General features: G+C 35.9%; 1 protein-coding gene across 1 annotated transcript in view; it reads left to right on the top strand.

Moving 5' to 3' along the window:
• Positions 1 to 21,218, top strand: part of HEATR5B (HEAT repeat containing 5B) — a 73,431-nt gene that overhangs the window by 15,158 nt on the left and 37,055 nt on the right. Inside the window, exons 9-20 of the mRNA XM_008162243.3 lie at positions 144 to 394; positions 2,132 to 2,243; positions 3,446 to 3,598; positions 5,589 to 5,688; positions 6,022 to 6,131; positions 7,454 to 7,617; positions 8,358 to 8,533; positions 11,103 to 11,208; positions 12,692 to 12,882; positions 14,384 to 14,543; positions 18,251 to 18,440; positions 20,296 to 20,465. Coding sequence (XP_008160465.1) covers positions 144 to 394; positions 2,132 to 2,243; positions 3,446 to 3,598; positions 5,589 to 5,688; positions 6,022 to 6,131; positions 7,454 to 7,617; positions 8,358 to 8,533; positions 11,103 to 11,208; positions 12,692 to 12,882; positions 14,384 to 14,543; positions 18,251 to 18,440; positions 20,296 to 20,465 — 1,883 coding nt within the window. The remainder of the gene's footprint in view (positions 1 to 143; positions 395 to 2,131; positions 2,244 to 3,445; positions 3,599 to 5,588; positions 5,689 to 6,021; positions 6,132 to 7,453; positions 7,618 to 8,357; positions 8,534 to 11,102; positions 11,209 to 12,691; positions 12,883 to 14,383; positions 14,544 to 18,250; positions 18,441 to 20,295; positions 20,466 to 21,218) is intronic.

Below are 21,218 nucleotides of genomic sequence, written 5' to 3'. Positions count from 1 at the left end.
GGTAATGAATGTGTTTTTGGCAAAGTTCTGAAAGTATCTTTGAAGCCATAATAATTACAATTTTAATTATTGTACATAGTCTTTTGTTCATGAAATTGTTTGACTTCATTAAAGAGTAATTTTTTGAGTATTTTCTTTGTTAGGACTTTTGGAGACTGTGACTTCTGTGCTTCTTCATCCGAGTATGGCTGCTCGGCTCGCTGCTGCCTGGTGCTTGCGCTGTGTGGCTGTGGCATTACCTTTCCAGTTGACACCATTTCTAGACAGGTGTGCAGAGCGGCTCAACAACCTGAAAACTTCACCAGAAGCCGTTAGTGGATACAGTTTTGCAATGGCTGCCCTGTTAGGTGGAGTTCATCAGTGTCCATTGGGCATTCCTCATGCCAAGGGAAAGGTAGGACAGATCCTAGACTTGCAAGTGTTGTCATGTGGGCTTCAGTCTATTGGAACACCTTCTGTGTTTACTGTTGAACGAGGTGATCAGAAGACAAACAACAGTTTTACTCTGATAATATAAAATAAGTGTTCTGCTAAAATGGAATTGACAGACTATAAAGCTTGATATTTAATTATGACACAGGAATAATAAATAGCTTTTGTTTGTTTATAGTATCATTTTATAATTTATTTTAGAGAAAAACCCGAAGTAATTAATATAATTTAGAAATCAAATCTTTCAGCTTTTAGAAATAAAAATTCACACTGCTGTATTAAAAGATGTCAGGAGAATATGCTATTGCCATTATTAAGCATTAGATAATAGAGTTGAATGTTTGTTTTTAATCAGTTACTTTTCTTTCTTTTCCTTTCTACTGACCTCCTACTACCATCATGATTTTCTTCTCAGGAATATTTTTATAAATATTATTTGCAACTTTACATAGGCAGATTTGGGCTAGATTTTAACTTCTTTTTTTTTTCTGGATTAGGCTCATGACCTGTGAGTTCATTCCTGTGAATTCCATAGTTACTACTTGAATCTAGGTTTCCTCCTCCCTTTGTCATACAATTGTGTCGTAGCTGATTATCCTTGGTATCTTTTTCTCCAATCTCTTCCACACACTTTTATATTTCACATTTGTTCAGAGTCCCTTAGGGTCTACCTAGTACTCAGACTGTGGCAAACTCTACGCATTCATTCTAGTTTCTTACTGCTCTTAAGTCAGACTAGTCCAGTGGTCGGCAAACCGCAGCTCCTGAGCCACATGCGGCTCTTTGGCCCCTTGAGTGTGGCTCTTCCACAAAATACCACGTGCGGGTGCGCATGTAACAGTGCGATTGAAACTTCGTGGCCCATGTGCAGAAGTCAGTTTTCGGCTCTCAAAAGAAATTTCAATCGTTGTACTGTTGATATTTGGCTCTGTTGACTAATGAGTTTGCCGACCACTAGACTCATCATCTTGCTTTCTTCAGTCTCCATGCCTTTGCTCATGCTAATCTCTTACTATAGAATTTCTCCCCTTTCTTGTTCAGTCACCTGTACCAAACTTATCTATTTGTTTAGAGACCCAATTCATGTCCATCTCTTTCATGAAATCTCTTTAAAACTATTCAGTCTTTGATAGCTTTTCTGACCACTACCACCTTTGTACTATTTGTCATTTAATTATGTGCTACTCGTTACTTCCCATTTTTCCTTTGTCTTCTCTCTTTAACACTCTAAGCATCGTAAGGTTAGCTTAATGGCATTTGCATAATAGGACTTCAACAAACCTTTGAATATAGGATAATAGTACTACTAATAATAGTTATGTAGTTACATGGACCAGCACTGTTCTGAGTGCTTTGCTGCATGAACTTATTTAATCCTCGAAAGAGTGAGTAGGCACTTCTCTTACTCCTGTTTTGCCAATGAGGGACCGGAGAGAGAGAGGTTAATTTGTCCCAGGTCAGAAAGCAGGAAATAACAAAGCTAGGATATGAACCAGGCAGACTGGCTCCACAGCTCACTCTTAACCACTACGCTGTTCTGGGTCTCCTCAGAGTCAGCAGTGCAGTCGGGTTTGAGTAGGTCTCGAAATTGCCTCTTTAGAAACATGTTAGCAGCAACAACAAAAAGGGATAACTTTTGTCTTAATAAAGTATATTAGCTACGTATTTTCTTATTTGATTTCTTTAACTTTTTTTGCAGATGGTAGTTAGTATTGCTGAAGATCTCTTACGAACTGCTACCCAAAACAGCAGGCTGTCTTTACAGCGCACCCAAGCTGGATGGCTTTTACTTGGAGCACTTATGACTTTAGGTATAATGATATTTAAGTAGGATTTTTGTCTTATTCTATAACTGTCAGTAGACAATAAAGAAAATTTAATTTAAGGTATTAAACTTCGAATGCTAGGCTTTGAATGAGATTATAAAATGGTAAAGATGTTTTTCCCATCACTTAGTAGTATATTTCTCTTTTTTGGCAATTTCGGCTAGAGGACATTTAAGGAGAAAGTTATTAACAAAGTTTCACCTTTACCATCAGAATAGCCAAGGTCTAACTGACTAGCTTACTGTTATCAAAAGAGATGAAAGTGTGGGGGGCACATTTTATCCCCAAAGTAAAGGCCAGTGACGTAATTTTAGTAGGGTGATAATGTCCCGTTTAACAGTATTGTTGGTTCTGCTTCCTTGGATTATCTTTATGTGCTTCATTCTCTAAGTGCTGTGACAAATCTGAGATGCAGGCAAAGTGCAGCATTGACATAGGACAGAAAGATGTTATTGTGATGAGGGGGGTCCACCTTTTATTTCATGGTTACCTTCTATGATAAGTGTGTGTGTGTGTGTGTATGTGTGTGTGTGTGTGTGTGTGTACAGAGTTACCTACCACTTTAAACATCTGCCTTTTGGAAATTATGCTCTGACCTAGTTTTCTAAAGAAAATAAAAAGTAGTAACTTTTTTCTAGAAATTTTGTTAAGTATATTAAGTGATATGTTAAGTGAATTCCTTAGCAATGTAAATATAAGTTCCTAGTTCTAAATATACAGAGGAATATATGTATGTATGTGTGTAGGAGTGTGTGTATATGTTTATGTACATATATTTATAGAATAAACATCATAAAATATGTTTTAAATATATTTTATCATCAATAATATATTATTCACCATTCTGAATATATTTATTTATTTAGTTAGTTAGTTGTTTAAATTTCTTTCACCATTCTGAATATATTTGGGTAATTTGTTTTAGATTACTTTTTATGATTTGTTTTATGTTTATGTGCTAAAAATATTAGTTCTTTTTAGGTGAAAATTTTTATGCTTTCATAGATATATATTTTACCTACTGAATAAAAAACATTTTGAAAATGTTCATGTTAGAGATAAAGATAGAGTGAAATGCTAGCTATTATTAAAGCTTGTGTGGGGCTTTTTAAAAAAATTTTTATTGTAAAGTATGTCATATGTGTATATATATATGTATGATTTTGGATTCTCCTTTTCTCGGTTAGGACCATCTGTCGTTCGTTATCATCTACCGAAGATGTTGTTACTATGGCGAAATGTTTTCCCTCGTTCTTTAAAGGAATTGGAGGCTGAGAAGGCCCGAGGCGATTCTTTTACCTGGCAGGTAACATTGGAAGGCCGTGCTGGAGCTTTATGTGGTAAGAACTGAAAAGGATGCACTTTCAGAATATTTTTTTATTATTAAAATATTTGTGAAGTGAAGGAAAAGAACTACTTCAAATTTTTATTTTAATATGTAGTAAATTTGTAATATAAACTTATATGTAAGTTTAATATATAATCTAAAGTTTGTAGACCTTTAGATTTAGAAACAAATTGTAAATAATCTATACCAGTTTGCTAATCATGAAATAACTAGGGGCCCAGTGCACAAATTCGTGCACCTTGAAAGGAACTGGGCCACGAGGCTGAGGTGAGCACAGGGGTGGGTCTCAGCCCATCCTCCGTGCCCCTACCCGGCCCCTCCCACTGCGGCCCCAGGTCCCCTCTCTGCTGGCAGCCCTGCTCCTGCCGCCACCACTCCCACATGCTGATGGCACTGGCACTGGCGGCAGGTGCGAGCAGGGTCGGCATTGGCAGCGGGTGCAAGGAGAGCTGTCGCCGGCAGCGGGTGTGAGAGGTGGCTGCTGGCCCCAGTCGCCCCTCAGGAGCAGGGAGAGGTGGAAAAGCCCTGAGGGGTGATTGGGGCAGCAGCCACCGCTCATACCTGCTGATGGTGCTGAGAGTTTGGGGCCAGTGTCGGGCATCAGCAGTGGGTGCAAGTGGGGCTGGCGCCAGCAGCAGGTGCAAGCGCTGGGCAGGACCATGGCATGTGGGAGCAAAGAATTTTCAGTAACCACCAGAGGCTCACCCTGATGACAACAACTGGTGCCCCGCCCCCGCTCACCTGCTCCACCATCCCGCCATGGCCAATGCCCACCATGTTCCGTACTCTGCCGCCTGCTGCCGACACCCGCCATGCTCTGTGTGCGCCCCCGGGTGGTCAGTGCAAGTCATAGTGACTGGTTGTTTGGTTGTTCCACCATTCTATCTATTTGCATATTAGAGTTTTATATATATATATATAGATAATGAGACTGAGACGGAAAGTAGAGTTAGTGAAAACAGGTGTAGAACCCAGGCCTCTTAGTTCCCATTATTGCAGTCTTCCACCTGTCAGAGGAGCATTGGATCACCATGTAAAAAACCCAGTGGGTATTGAAAGGAAACAGAAACTCGGGATTGCCAAGTTTATTGAGTTTGGGGTGAGTCTTTCCTTAATGACAAACAGCTATTTCTCCTATCATGATCAAATCTGCAAACGCTGATACATTTTTCAGTCATCAGCATTATAAAAATTTTGAATAAAGTTGTTTTTGTTCCAGAGTCAGCAACTTACAGGAAAGACTCAAGTTTTGTTTCATTTAGGAACTAGAATTATACTTGGTGACCCTGTTCTTTTTTGGTTTATCTCAGGGTGAAAAGTGCTTCTTTCAAACTGTGGGACTTAGATGTAACCATAAAGACTGGCAGAGCAAAGTGTCAGTCTTGTTCCCATACATCCAAGACCTGTTTTAATCTTGGCTCTATTGCTAAAGAGCCAGTAAAGATGTTCCTTCTCACTGGGTCACTGTGTCCACTCTTGGTTCTGTCTGGAAACTGCTTTCTTTGTAATCATCTAGATCAGGCATCCTCAAACAACGGCCTGCGGGCCACATGCGTGTGTTTTTGCCGTTTTGTTTTTTTACTTCAAAATAAGATATATGCAGTGTGCATAGGAATTTGTTCATAGTTTTTTTTAAACTATAGTCCGGCTCTCCAACGGTCTGAGGGACAGTGAACTGGCCCCCTGTTTAAAAAGTTTGAGGACCCCTGGTCTAGATTCATGTAGGGTTATAGATTTCTGAATTCCTACTCACAGAAATCTCCCTAACAGTTACCTTCCCTCACTCCGTTTCTGCTGCCCACCCTTCTAGCCTTTTCTAATAATTTCCCTCTATAGTTGCAATTGGTTCTTCTTTTGGTTTTACCTGGTTTTAGAACTTTATATTTTATAATAAGAATTGTAGGTACCTTTATATAATTTTATAAATTTATTTATCCTCACAAAAACTGCTCCAAATCTGTCCTTTTGAAAATTTTATCTAGCAATGAGGAGTTTTGTTGCACATTGTCCTGAACTCCTAACTGAAGATGTGATTAGAAAATTGATGACTCCTATTGAATGTGCCATGACTATGATGTCGCAGTAAGTAAACAATCATGACAAACTATTTCCAATTTCACATATTGATACATAGTCATGTTTTGTACTTCCCTCTAGTATCATATAGAAAACATATAAAACTTTACTTTTATAAAGTGACTTTTAAAATTGCAGTAATGATATGTATTGAAATAAAATTGTACTTTATAATGTTTCTGTTACTAACAGTAAAGGTGACAAAATAAACTGAATGAAAACCTAATACTTATTGAAGTACTGTAAATTTGTCAGTACACTGATATATTGCTGAAAAAAATGGTTATAAGTAATACTTATTCTAATAAGATGATACTAACTATACTTTTGATATTTTAGTATTCCATCTGTAATTAAAGCTCATGGAGCTCATCTGAAAGCTAGTGCTGCAATGGTCCGTTTAAGACTGTATGATATCTTGGCTTTATTACCTCCAAAAACTTACGAAGGTAAATACGATCTGCGGTAGCTAATAAAAGTTTTTCTTTCTTTTTTTTTTTTTTAATATTTATTTTTTTTTTTTTTTTACTTCAGAGAGAAAGGGAGAAGGATAGATAGAAACATCAATGATGAGAAGAATCATTGATCAGCTGCCTCCTGCACGCCCCCTACTGGGGACCAAGCCTACAACTCAGGCATGTGCCCTGACTGGGAATCGAACCCGAACCTCCTGGTTCCTAGGTCGATGCTCAACCACTTAGCCACACTGGCTGGGCTAATAAAAGTTTTTTAATGTCCCTTTCCGGTTTATAGAGTTCTGACCATGGCTCTCCCATTGACTTACACGGCAGAGGCAGACAGCCATTTTCCTTTTCTTCATCTAGACCAGTGGTCAGCAAACTGCGGCTCGCGAGCCACATGCGGCTCTTTGGCCCTTGAGTGTGGCTCTTCCACAAAATACCACGGCCTGGGCGAGTCTATTTTGAAGAAGTGGCATTAGAATAAGTTTAAGCTTAAAAAATTTGGTTCTCAAAAGAAATTTCAATCGTTGTACTATTGATATTTGGCTCTGTTGACTAATGAGTTTCCGACCACTGATCTAGACTATGAACACAGCATTTACTGTGCTCCTGGCCCCTTTCTGAGCCCTTTCCAAGTATTAACATCTTTGACTCTCACCTCAACCTTTTGAGGTGATTAACTCTATTTTATAAAATGAAGAATCTTGGGTACATACAGGTAATATAACTTGCCCAAATCTGAGAGCTAGTAAGTGGCAGAGGTTGGATTCAAACCCAGCTGGTTCATCTTTGAAGTCTATGCTTTTAATAACTATCCTAATCTACCTCACATATATTATAATATAGCCAATAATGTAGGAATCTGGAGGTAAACTAGTAATGAACTTTACAGAAATTAAATAGTATATAAAATGTTAATGCTAAAATAAGTCAGATTTGTTTCTAGTTCAACCATGCCCAAGAATTTTGACATGCTCTGGTTTAGTGTTTGTATATCACTGGGTAATTAATAAAATAATAATCATATCATATTTAATACATTTAAAATGAATAGTCTTTTCTCTATTTGAGTTTTTTGGGTTACTTTAAATAATTAGGTCTAAAAGGCACAATAAAATAGTAAAAAAGGAAATACCATTATTGTATATTAAAAACAGCATTAAAATAGTTAATGCATATTTTTTTAATAGGAAATAGGAACTTAATTAATTATTTATTTCTGTTGCACATGTTGCTACTCTTTGTGGGCAATGATTGTGATTTTCTTCAAAATTCTTCTTCTTAATCTGATCTGAAGTTCTGTGTTTTAGGGTCTTTCAATGCACTTCTTAGAGAACTGGTGGCAGAATTCACTTTGACTGACAATTCAGCCAACACAACTACTTCACTCCTCAGATCCCTCTGTCACTATGATGATAGTGTTCTTCTTGGCTCCTGGCTGCAAGAAACTGATCATAAGTCAATTGAAGACCAGGTAGTAAACCATATAGGGAACTGAAACACTTGCTTAATTGAACATGGTGGTTTTCAATTACACCATTTTATTATTACACATTGTCACTTAAAAAGAAAGTATTGTAGACTAAGGTTTAATTTTCATTGAGCTTTCTTAGACATTTAAAGATGGTTTCTTGGTGGTGAACAAGTAGTGAAAACAGGTAAACAGCAATAGTTAGAATTTGGTGAATTCTCTTTATTCAATATTCTTTATATTTAGATACCCTCTGATGTCTATGGCCAAGACCAGTTTTAGCTGAATTTTTTATTATTGGTGTTTTGTTTTGTTTTAGTTTGTTTTCTGACAGGTTGGAGAGAAATGGGAGCTAGTAGGTTGAGCATTTAGAAATGTTTTGCCCATTGAATACATTACCTCTTATGTACTTTTAAAAAGAGATACCAAAGCCTCTTTAAAGAAATTTTTGTGGGTTTAAGTGTTTCCTTTGTTTTGCATTGCACATTTTAAGGTAGGTAGCATAAACATGTTTTAGAATGAACAATCTTTTTCTTAAATTTATAAAAGGTGTTACTGATGGCTTTTTTAAAAGGCCAAATTATATTTTTACCTATTTAAAATTTTTCAAATTCAGTCATTCTGTTATTTTTTGTTTTATTATGTTTTCTCCTTCTTCACCTGTTCTATTCTTCATGCCCAGTTCTTAGTAAGTGAATTTCCTAAAGTAGATTTTGAATTATTTTCATGTCATTCTTTTGCAGCTCCAGCCAAACAGTGCATCTGGAAGTGGGGCTCTGGAGCATGATCCATCCTCTATTTATTTACGAATACCTGCTGGAGAAGCTGTGCCTGGTCCTCTTCCTCTTGGAGTTTCAGTCATTGATGCTTCCGTGGCTCTTTTTGGTGTAGTGTTTCCTCATGTTTCTTATAAACACCGGTTAGTATAAAGTCAGTCAGGTCATTTTATGTAAATTATATCCAAACTATATATTTTCCTATCCCAGTTAACCCTGCAGAAGGGTGTATTACTATTTAAACAATAAACTTATACATTTAATAACATAAGGAATACATACATGATTTAAAAAATTGCATGCAAAAAATTCCACATAATTTGAAACTGTTTTTAAGATTTGGCCCTGTGTACTAGCATCTGGTATCCATTAAAATAGTTTGTTCACCATTTTATAAGTAGGTTTTGATTATATTTAATTAAGGACATCAATTTAGTAAGTCTTTTGTTTTTGTTATTGAAGAAATACTCCCCAATAACATTTGTCTGTTTGATGATCCAAATCTAGAACTTGGGAAACTAAAGTAACTGGTTCTTTTTCTAGTAGGACCTTTTGGTTTGCTATAGTCTATGTCCTCATTCACCATCCCTAAATTTAGTAGGCTATATATATACACACACACACACACACACATAGTCACACACACACACACACACACACATATGTATATATATAGATATATAGATATATATATATATATATAGTCACTTTCCCAAAAGGAAGACAGGAAGTGAATTAATGCAAGACTTTCAGAGATCACTTGTTTTACAAAATATGCCTTAAAATATTATTATATGTATATGTAAAAGGTAACACAAATGTAATCTTTTTAAAAGTGTTGGTTACTTAGTTAATTGCTTTTTAAAATGAGTGGAAATTTTTAAATATGAAATTTTACTTTACCTAGATATCTTTAAGAACAATTGGTTGCCATACAAATGTTAAAGAACATTAAATGTAAAGGAATTTTATAAAGCATCTACTTTAGTGTCCTTGTTTTAATCTAAGGACACATAAAGCTCTAAGACTTTATGATTTCTCCAAAGTAATCCAACTAGTTATGGGAGCTAGAACCCAGAAATATTTTAATTATAGCCAATCACTTTTGTGGAACAAGGTTATGTATAAATAGGTAAATTCTTTTAAAGTATAGTAAATAACAAATAATCAGTGATTGAGGAATAAATTATGACAGGTTGGAATACTTTTTACAGATATCAGAAAATACTCATGCAATGTTAAATGAAAAAAAAGTAAAATAAAGGGTAAGAAGTAATCTCAGTTTGGCATTTTAAAATACAGAAAAATGTATATGTGTATACATAAGAAAAAGACCTAAAAGAAAATGAATGTATTCAGGAGTAACTGGTTATTTCTGGGTAATTAGTTTTTGTTAATAGTTTTCAAATTAAATTAAATGAATATTTTATAAGGAAAGATTTTTTTTTAAAAAATATATTTTATTGATTTTTTACAGAGAGGAAGGGAGAGGGATAGAGAGCTAGAAACATCGATGAGAGAGAATCATCGACCAGCTGCCTCCTGCACACCCCCTACCAGGGATGTGCCCGCAGCCAATGTACATGCCCTTGACCGGAATCGAACCTGGGACCTTTCAGTCTGCAGACCGACACTCTATCCATTGAGCCAAACCGGTTTCGGCAGGAAAGATTTTTTAAAATACGCTTTTTTTAAAAAGTTAAGCATTTGAGGTCAGGTACAGGCAAATGATGCTTAACAGTAGTGTTGGAGACCATGTGTGTCTTCTTATGTGTGACCTTGAAGCAATGTGAGTAATGCCCTGCCTTTTCACCCATAGATAGAATGGGGATCTGTGTCAGAGCAAGTGTAGAAGTAGTCAACGTTAGTCCCCAATAGTTCTAACTGGAGTTCCTATAGGAGGCAGGAACTCTGTGATTTTTGAAGGGAGTTTTGACCCAAGACCCATGTCCTATTGTAAATTGAGTTTAAATCCTTATAGTGTCCTTAGGGAGATTTTGATTTCCTACTTTAGGTCATAGTTACCCTTGAATTAAATCCATTTTCTCTATATTCCTTTGCCTAACCCCATTTCTTTTTAGAAGAATCTGAAATGATCTCATTCTCTTTTATTAGAATAGTCTCGAATGACTGTGATTGATTTATTTTTGTTAGCTGTCTCATTTAAAAATGTTGGGAATAATAAAAATCTAATTCACTTCTGATTTTTTTACATTAAAAAAATTGACCAAAGCTAAATCTTTGTAAAAAAATCTTCCTATTAGTTTTGAAGGATAGGGCATGAGGTACTATTTTCTTCTGAAAGTATTTTTTAAAATTATGCCACAATTTTTTATTTCCAGCTTAAAAATCTTCTGCACAGATGCATAATTCATTATTGTTATTCTAGTCAAGAAAACCTGAGCACCTACTATATGCCATATACTTTTTTTGGATGCTGGTGTCCATGTTAAAAGCCATTGAAATTATGACCTTATTTTCCTGTTTGATACTTAATATTCAGTCTCTTTTCTTGTTTCAATTGATAATCACCTGTCCATAGACTAATTCAGAAGGAAGAGATCTGATTTGGACCAGCTGTGGGAATGAGATAGAAATGAGATAGCTTGAGGCATCATTTGTTAAACAGTTAGTTCATACTCTTCTTATCTCTGATTTCTTGAGCCATATTTGAATAAAAAGTTTTGTTAATTTGCTCTTATTCGATTATAGACTGCAGATGTTGGACCACTTTGCTGAATGTGTTAAACAAGCCAAAGGCGTCCGCCAGCAGGCTGTGCAGCTCAATATTTTCACTGCTGTTCTTAGTGCACTAAAGGTATTTACTTGGAAACAGCATAGGTTTTCTGAACTACGATTTTAATTAATGCCTTTAACAAGGCAAGCATTTCTAGATTATTGTGATGTTTAAGAGTATATCCCATGATAACTATGTTTATATTAGTTGAGCTAAATTACTAGAAACTTTACATTAGGCTCATTGTAATTAATGAGTATTTTATATTTTAGTAATGTTACTCTTTTAGCTTGACCTCTGAGACTTTACAAATGCCAGTAGTTCAGATAGTCAGAATTTTCAAAGATGTCTGGCTAAAGAAATCTGATATTCTGCTGAACGTTAACAAGATAAAACTTAAATTTGATTTGTGGTTTAGACGATAAATCAGGAGAGGTTGTGTTATATAGTTGAAAGAATTCTGCATTTAGAGATTGTGTTCTGGTTTTGCATAATACTTGGTTTATGTCTTTGTGTAATTTATTTAATCTTCTTTTAACATCAGTTTCTACATGTATAAAGTGAAATGACTATTGCTTTGTCTCTCTCAGAGTTTGTTACTGTACTTTGAAGCCTGAAGTCTCTCATGATATATTTGAAAACTTTTAATATTATTTAGCACTGAATTAATTATAAGGTATTACTGTTTTAAAGTAAAATAGCAACAAGTACAGCTGTTTAAATAGGCATGAAGTAAATCATGTTTCATAAACATCAGGGAAAGGGGATATTGGCAATGGTAGTAATATAGGTTTGTGCCATTTACATAACTGTTAGTATATGCCCATTTTAAAGATTGTCAACTAATACTAACATCTGAGTTTTTTAAAACACGAGTGGGGTGGTCATGGTCTTCCTCAGTGGTTGGGAAGCTAGTGAACCAACTGTAATATTTCTGTACAGTATTCTTTTTTACATAGATATGCTTGCTAAAGCCTCTGCTGTAGTAACATTTTTCCCAGGTACCATAACTTGGATTTTTGGTCTCAATGAGTAAATTAAGTTCTAAGTCAGTAGGTATAGCTAGAACAGAAGTATTAACATAATGATGAACAAGTTATCTCAACATTCAGTTACTGGTTATTACCTAATTTAGCCTTTAGATATATATTGGAGGTACTTGTGACATAATTATCTTTTCTAGAATTTTTATATAAATGAATCTAAGTTTCCTACTCATTTGGCCTTCCTTAAAGTTATGATGATAAATTTCAATCAGTTGAATAACAGTTAATTTAATAATACAGTGTTTTTTATATATAAAAACAACTCCCAGGGATTGTTGGTTTTAGGGCCCATGAACTGTAACTATGTTGTGTATCTATATCATGTTTGGAATCATGTTTAGAAAAGCGATTACCACTAATTTAACAGGTATTGACTCTAGACATGTTATATGCACAGGAAATATGACTGAAGAAAATAATGTCTGAAGATAATATGTATATTTTCAAAGATTGTGCACATTTAAAATTTTTATTTAATGTGAATTGTGACTTGCCTTTAAAAATAAAATTAACCATAGGGCCTGGCTGAGAATAAAAGTACTTTAGGACCCGAGGAAGTACGTAAATCTGCTCTGACACTGGTTATGGGCGCTCTTGACAACCCCAACCCCATCTTACGATGTGCAGCAGGGGAAGCTCTTGGAAGAATGGCTCAGGTGGTTGGAGAAGCAACTTTTATTGCTAGAATGGCCCAATATAGCTTTGACAAGTAAGTGAGTCTCTTTACCAACAAGTAAGTTTCTCATATAGACAAAGATGTCTTTTTAGATGTCTAATAATAAGTAATTATTAACTGGGCTATATGTTTTCCAAATGGTATAGCATGTGACAATATTTTGTGATTTTTCTCATAATGACCTTGATTTTTATTTCAATAATTGATTAAAGTCTAGAATCCAGCTAGGTTGTAATATGCTAAGTGCTTTCAGTGTGGTGAGGGCTTCAGTTTCAGCTCTTGAATGTTATGTAATGGAATCAAGAAGATTGCTAATAGGATGTCTCTGAGTTATGTCTACTCTTCTCTGAAGAAGTGCTCTGAAGTCCTTTTCTCTTCACCACTGCTCCCCTGTCCGCCTGCCATTATTTTTTCTATTAATTACTCACTTTTAAAAATGAGTCGTTCTTTTTCTAACTGCTGCTAAGTTTATCTCTGAAATTGTCCCTGAAACAGAGGATAAAATTACCATTAGGTTTTAAGGATTTCTTTTAATATTAATTAAAAACAATCACCTCAGAGTTCCAAATGTTCCAAATAAATATGATTAAAATGATAACATGCAGTTATTATTGACTGTTGATTGTTAATCAAGTACTTAAGTAGAAAAGTTGAAAATCAGTAGTGGTCAAGAATCAATATTTGAGTTATATAAATTAACTAGAGGCCCGGTACATGAAAATTCATGCACTGTAGGGGGGGTCCCTCAGCCATTCCTGCCCCCTCTCACAGTCCAGGAGCCCTCAGGGGTGGGAGGCGACCTGGCGATCAGGGGAAGGCGATGCCCCCATCACACCTCTGCTGCTGCCACTGCCGGCAGCGCAAGCCTCGGCCGGCCCTGGTTACCTGAGCTTTGGGTGGTCCTGGGCAGCGGGCCAGCCACTATCCGAGGCTTGCCTGCGCCTCAGGCTGGCCCTGGGCAGCTGGGGTCTGAGGGGACTGGGGGACTCCAGAGGCAGGCGTGCAGAGCGGCCGGACCCACCTGGGGGTGGGCCCGGCCGTGCTGTGCACCTGCCACCCCAGCAGGGCTGAGGGGACTGGGCGCTGCCATCTTTGAGGGTGTGGCAGTAAATTAGCATATTCCCTCCTTATTGGCTGTTGTCGCTGCCATCTTTGTAAAGGCGTGATGGTCAATTAGCATATTCCCTCTTTATTAGATAGGATCATTCTTAACTATTACTGTACCAGGTATTTTGAGTACTAATTATACCAAACTATGTCATGATCATTAATGAGAGAAAGAGGTGTGGAAGCAGTGGTTGTGGAGCAGTAGTTCTGAGAAGCTGTAGTTCCTCTTAACATTTTCTATTCAGTGAAATATATCACTTTAACCAACTATTTTAAATTTAATAACTCATTTGGGAGTGGAGAGAAAAATCATGATTGTAGTCTTTCATGATTTCCATAATAAGTCCTTTTTATTGTGTGGCTTATACGCTTGTTATTGCCACAGGGAAATAGAAAACCAATCCCTGAAGTATACTTTTTTCCCCAGGTTGAAATCAGCTCGAGATGTCGTATCCAGAACTGGGCATTCATTGGCTCTGGGCTGTTTGCATCGTTATGTTGGTGGAATCGGCTCAGGACAACATCTGAAGACCAGTGTCAGCATTTTATTGGCTCTAGCACAAGATGGAACATCCTCTGAAGTCCAGGTATAGTATAATATTGATTTTGTTCATTAAAAAATGTTTGAATAATATTGTGAGGAAAATTATTTGCTGTATAAAATTATAATCATTCTGATAGGTTGGTAGGAAAAATGCATTAGGATCTTTCTTTGTCATTTTGTTTTATGTAACAGCAAATAACAGGATTTTGTTTTTCAACCTAATCTTAAAACTGTCTTATTTTGGGAATTCAACCCGTTCCATATACATTCCTTTAAACGTGTTTTCTTGTTATTATTTATCATCCTTTGTACTTGTTTTCTCTTTTTTGCATTTTCTTACATTTGTTAGATTGTAAGGGTCCAGGGTCATTGGTTGAATTTTCAAGTGTACTCTGAATTTTTTGTTTGTTTACAAATACAAATAAAAATAACTACATTGAGAGTCAAGAACTTCCTGTATGCAAAGATATACTGCATTCTTGATTTACCACTTCACATTGAAGTACCTAAAAATATTAATAATCTATAAATGCAATAGCATCCAACTTGCCAGCCTCATATTGGGACTCACAAGTTCAATTTTTATTACTACTTGCCATTAGTTTTATTACTACTTGCCCTGAGTTCCTTCAGGATCCACCAGAGGCCTCTAGTCTATAGGTTTAGTTTGCCTTTGACTTCTTGGTAAAGGTTTCTATCTGTGTAAAGCACAAAATTCTCAAAAGTGTTAAAAATAAAAATCAAGTAATCTTGTTCCTTAAGAGGTGCCATACTACTTTTTTAATGCTGTTTTATACTAGTTCGGAAGAAAAATTATTTTACCCAAGAGGTTGCTGTTTGCTTCTTTTACGTCCAAGAGTAGGTGCTACTGCCCTGGCTGGGTGGCTCAGTTGGTTGGAGCATCGTCCAGTATACCAAAAGGTTATGTTGTGAGTTTAATTCCTGGTCAGGGCACATACCTAGGTTGCAGGTTTGATCCCTGGTTGGGGCACAGTTGTGAGGCAACCACTTGATGTTTCTCACATGGAGATGTTTTTCTCTCTCTCTCTTTCTCTCCTCTCCTCTTTTTAAAATTAATAAAAACATATCTGTGCTTAAGGATTAACAAAAAAGAGAGTAGGTGCTAGTTTTCTTTCTTCTTTTATCTTCACCATTTTCTCAGCCTTCTTTTGCTTTAATTTTTTGAAACCAAACTTCTCTAAATAACTGCCCTACATGGCTTTTTATGACAAGACATCCTATATAATAAAGATGTAATATGCAAATGGACCATCACTCCAACACACAAGATGGCCACCACCATGTGGTCAAAGATAGCCACCACAAGGTGGCCAGCAGGGGAGGGCAGTTAGGGGTAACCGGGCCGGCAGAGGAGGGAAGTTGGGGGGGACCCAGGCCTGCAGGGGAGGGCAGTTGGGGGGGGACCGGGCCGGCAGAGGAGGGCAGTTAGGGGCAATCGGACCGGCAGGGGAGCAGTTAGGCATTGATCAGGCTGGCAGGCAGAAGCAGTTAGGGGCAGTCAGGCAGGCAAGCAGTTGGGAGCCAGCAGTCCTGGATTGTGAGAGGGGTCCCAGATTGGAGAGGGTGCAGGCTGGGCTGAGGGACACACACCTCCCTCCCCCATGCATGAATTTTGTGCACCGGGCCTCTAGTTTTACTATAATTTTGATCAATTACATTCCCTCAAAACTAATATTTTAGTTTATATCTTCACAGAATAGTACAAAACTTAGTCTTAAGTATTTCTCCCTGTTTCTTCTGTTTTGAGAATCCTAACTCAAAAATCATGTTTCACAGTTGTTTGTCTACATGCATTTAACTATAGTTACTGGATACTTACTGTTCAATAATGTTTTCATTTTTGTATCCTCAACTCCTATCTTGATATCCTTGTTCTTAAGAGAACTTTCTCTAGCAATAGTTATTTTAGGAAGGGTCTTGAGTGGTATGCATATCTTAAAAGTAGCTTCCTTTGCTTTCACATGTGGATGAGATTTTAGTTGGTTATACTATTCCTGGCAAACATTCCCTTTCTTTGATTATCCATAAATGTCTCAGTATCTTCTGTCTTCTGATGTGTTACATTGGAGGCTAATGGTAGCTTGATTTTTAAAACGTTAAATTTTAGTAAGTATTAACATCTCAGTTTTTAATCAGTGATCTATAAAAACTTCCAAATAAGTTCTTTAGAAAATTAAAAGTAACATAAGCCTATAACTAAAAAACGGATGTGCAAATACTATTTAAAGTTTCTCTGCAGTGTGGCTTTGAGGATCCAGATAAAACTTCTTCTTTTATACTATGCATATATTTCCCATTTCCAAAAGACAATGGCTTATATTAATAAAATGCTAAATTAATGGTTGCTTGTGGGCATAACAACTATCTTTTTCCTCCATCATTTCATTGCTTTTGCCAAAAAACATATCTGAAATATATTTTTATGTCTGTAACCTTATGTTTTGGTTTGGCAGTGTGTAAGAATTTTTCTCTCTGTCCTTGAAGCTAGAAGTGTCATCAAATTCTGAATAAGTGTACCATTTTATTTTACTAGAATTCTTATTATTCATAAAAGAATTCATTTAAGTCTATTGTGTTTTTTCTCTTTTTGTATTTTTACTCTGTTATATGATAGTTCCTCCATTTTATCTTCAAGATACTGATTTTGGGTTTCAGCAATAACTATCCCCCCGAACCCTCTGCCCCTCCAACCCCCGTGTTCTGCTGAATTTTTAATATAAATTCTGGGGTTTTTTTTATTTGTTTTTTTTTTTTACATTTCTAGAAACTCCTTTATGCTTTAATTATATTGTCTTTAGAAATCCTTATTATAGTTTTATTACTTCCATTAATTTTGTTTCTCTAAAATGTGTGCTCTGGTCTTACTCCATCAAAGTACTGTTTTCTTACTACTTTTGCTAACTCTGTCAGTAGGTGTGGTTTCTATACACAACCTGTCCAAGTCAGGTTGCTAAGTTCTGTAAGATTAGTGTAGACTGACAGGTAGTAGAAGTTAAGGTATGGATTTTTTTTTTTCTGCTATGTTGGCAAGTTGGGAACCTCTCTGTCCTCAGCCCACTGGTCCAGCTCTCCTTTAGAGCTGCCAACAGTAGAAATAAAGACGAGCTCTACACTGGTGTGGGAAGTTTGAAGCACTTTATATTTACTCAGGCCTGTGCTGATAACCATATATTGTTTTGGGGTTAGTTTTGTAAATACTATTAGCCAGTTAGATTACTTTGTACTTAGTAAACATAAATAGGGGCCTGAACTGATTCCATGGCACTTGAAGAGCTGTTGTGTGTGTGTGATAGCTCTAGAAATGTGTCTGAGTACAGAACATTGTCATGATCATTGTTTTATTTCAGGCAAGTTTCTTAGCAAAACTCCAATAATACATACAATAAAGATACTGTCCATAAGCATCCATGGAATCAAACACTTATTACATAAGTCATTGTCTTTGACAGGGTAAAATATATATACATTATAGTAGAAGAAAATTAGTTCACCATTGAAATTTTATTTCTGACATTCAAAGCCACGCTGCAGAGAAACTTTAAAGATATCAGTTGCTTTGGTTCTTGGCGATCGGTAACTTATGTGTTACCTTTTATTTCTTAAGGTATATATTTTTAAGTATTTCTAGATCATTGATTAAACATTAAGATGATAGTATTTACTAAAATTTAACATAAAATTAATATACTCTATTTCTTACAACTAAAATAAAATTGTATTTTATTCCAGACTTGGTCTCTTCATTCACTGGCTTTGATAGTGGATTCTAGTGGCCCAATGTACCGTGGATATGTGGAACCAACATTGTCTCTAGTTCTTACCTTGCTGTTGACAGTTCCACCCTCCCATATGGAAGTTCATCAGTGTTTGGGTAGATGCTTGGGTGCTATAATCACTACTGTTGGCCCTGAACTACAAGGTAAGTTCATCTTAAATTAGAGGAACTAGGCAGATAATTGCTATCTTTCAGTTTCCTGAATGTCATCATCACGTTGCTTAAAGAAATTTTGTAATAATAATCATTACTGTGGATTGAATACTTGCAATTTACGGAACTCTGTTTTTACATATTATTTTATTTAATCTCTACAACAAACCTGACTCTCAGTGTTTTTTGAGTTTTGAACAGAGAAGACATTTCTAAATGAAGACAAAGAAAAAAGTGGAATTCCTTTGGCCTGGAGAACCATTCACTTTTCTTCATGGACTTTAGTTTCACTATTTTTTTTAACTCTTAAGTATCAGGAGCATAGTTTTGAAAAAAACCACTACCATAAGGTAGATAATATTATCTAATTTTTTCCTGAGGAAGCAAGCCTAGAGTAGATAAGCAACTTGCCTAGAGTTACTGAACAGAGTAGCAGATTTATGATTCTAAGGTCTATGTTGTTACCACTCAATTTCACTGACATAATTCCACTAATGGTTAAACACTCAAGTTAGCAAATTACTGTGAATTTATCCTGAATATTTCAGCTTTTATTAAGTGCTTTCCATGGGTCAAGCTTTACTTAAAGAATGTATTTCAGCATTTATTAAGTCCTTTCACTGGACTTAATAAACATTATTAATGGACTTTTTATTTTTATATTTTTAAATATATTTTTATTGATTTCAGAGAGGAAAGGAGAGGGAGAGAGAGATTGAAACATCAATGATGAGAGAGAATCATTGATTGGCTTCCTCCTTCACGCCCCCTACTGGGGATCGAGCCCACAACCCCAGCATGTGCCCTTTACTGGAATCGAACCTGGGACCCTTTAGTCCGCAGGCTGATGCTCTGTCCACTGAGCCAAACCGGCTAGGCCATTAATGGACTTTTTAAACATTATTTCATTTAATTCTGACAACAATCCTGACATAGATATATCTCTCCATTTTACTGATGAAATACTGAGGATGAGAGAGATTAAAAGCTTTTCCAAGTATACAGTGAGTAGTTGGAATCAGAGATGAAGCCCAGATAAATTTCCTCTGCTTGCATTTTTAACTACTATGGGCAGATATTTTTAAAAAGAAAGAAGTGGAAATAAGATCTTAAGAAAAAATGCTAGGAATTGAAAAAAATGTGTGATTTAGACATGTCTCTTTTTTGGACTCTGTCATCTTTGAGAAAGTTGATAGTTCTATCTTCAGTGAATATCAGAAGGATATGGAGAGAATCAGTATGTGCCTTTGATTATGTATTTACCAAGTGCTTTCAAACATGACGATGAGGCAATGCATATTTCAAATTAGAATGTGACTCTTATGTGACTCTGATTTCCTTGCTTAGTCTTTATGTGTATATAAAATAATTTTACATTGGTAAAATTTTTAAATCACTTATATTTGGCAATTAAGACATTTTTATACACAGCATATAATACGACAATTTATTTTTCCTAACTATCACTGTAAAAGTTGCTCTTAATCTTATTTGGAAAATGGGATTTCAAGTTATTATATGATAGAGGTGATAATGTTAGTTGAACAGAGAACCAGACATGATGAATCTTTTGGCCCTTTTACATAAAACTGACAGGTTTAAAAGACAATATCATTTTTCAGGAAATAAATACAAACCTAGCTAAATCTAACAGAGATGCATCATTATCATATATACCATTGTGTTTTGAAATGATTTCCATGGACTTTGCAGACCTTTTGTTTAGAAACAACCTGAATAGTAATTGGAATAAGGGTTATTTAGAAGATAATTGTTTTCTAGGAGTCTTTTTGGTGATAATAATAAAGTAGTTTTTTTTGTACATTTTCTTTTCTTTTACTACTAGGAAATGGAGCAACTATTTCCACAATTCGTTCTTCTTGTTTGGTGGGCTGTGCAATTACCCAGGACCATTCAGATTCTCTCGTTCAGGCAGCTGCCATATCTTGCCTTCAGCAGCTTCACATGTTTGCACCACGACATGTCAACCTATCTAGTCTCGTTCCTAGCCTTTGTGTGAGTATAAAGCTCTTTCATTCACTGATTTATTTAGAGAGCTCCAAATTTGTTGCCCAAAAGCTCAAACTAGACCAAAATAAACAAAAAAGTAGGTTTCCTAGATGATGGATTCTAGGGTTTTAGCTTCAGTAATCACTTTCTGACTGTTTATTTTATTTACTGATTTTTCTCCCACATCTTAAGATGTGTTTTGGTGAACTATTAATTTCTTAGCTAAGAGTACTTCATATTTTTAGAGTTTCCCACTCAGAATTTTATTTCTTGAAGTTTGATAACTTCTGAGAATCTGTTGCTATCCTCACAGTCATTAGTTTATTCACTCAACAAATATTTAGTGAGAGCCTGCTATACGCCAGACACCATGCAAAGTATGGGGATACATTTGTGGGTGAGATAAGATGAAGCCTGTCATAATGAAAATTATGGTTTCAAGGGAACATGGTTACCAGTGATTATTTACAAATGAAATAGGTGCTAGAGAAGGCTACAGGAGAGCATTTGACAGGGAAATCTATCATAATCCAGGCATTCAGAAAAGATTCCCCTGAAAAAAAAAACGCTATTTAAGGTGTGACTTTCAGGATAAATAGGAGTTAGTTTGAGGAAGAGCACATTATTGGAGTGGACAGCATTTATTTTTAGGCAGAGAGAAATAAGAAAAAGGCCCCAAGATAGGAAAGAGTGTGATGCATTTAAGGAACTGTTTAGTCATTTGGTAGAGTAGCACAAATAGAAGCCCAAATACATTGG

This window comes from Eptesicus fuscus, chromosome 16 (genome assembly GCF_027574615.1).
Source record: "Eptesicus fuscus isolate TK198812 chromosome 16, DD_ASM_mEF_20220401, whole genome shotgun sequence".
NCBI lineage: Eukaryota > Metazoa > Chordata > Mammalia > Chiroptera > Vespertilionidae > Eptesicus > Eptesicus fuscus.
The sequence above is the reverse complement of the archived record's forward strand: the minus strand, read 5'-3'. Positions and strand labels throughout refer to the sequence as shown.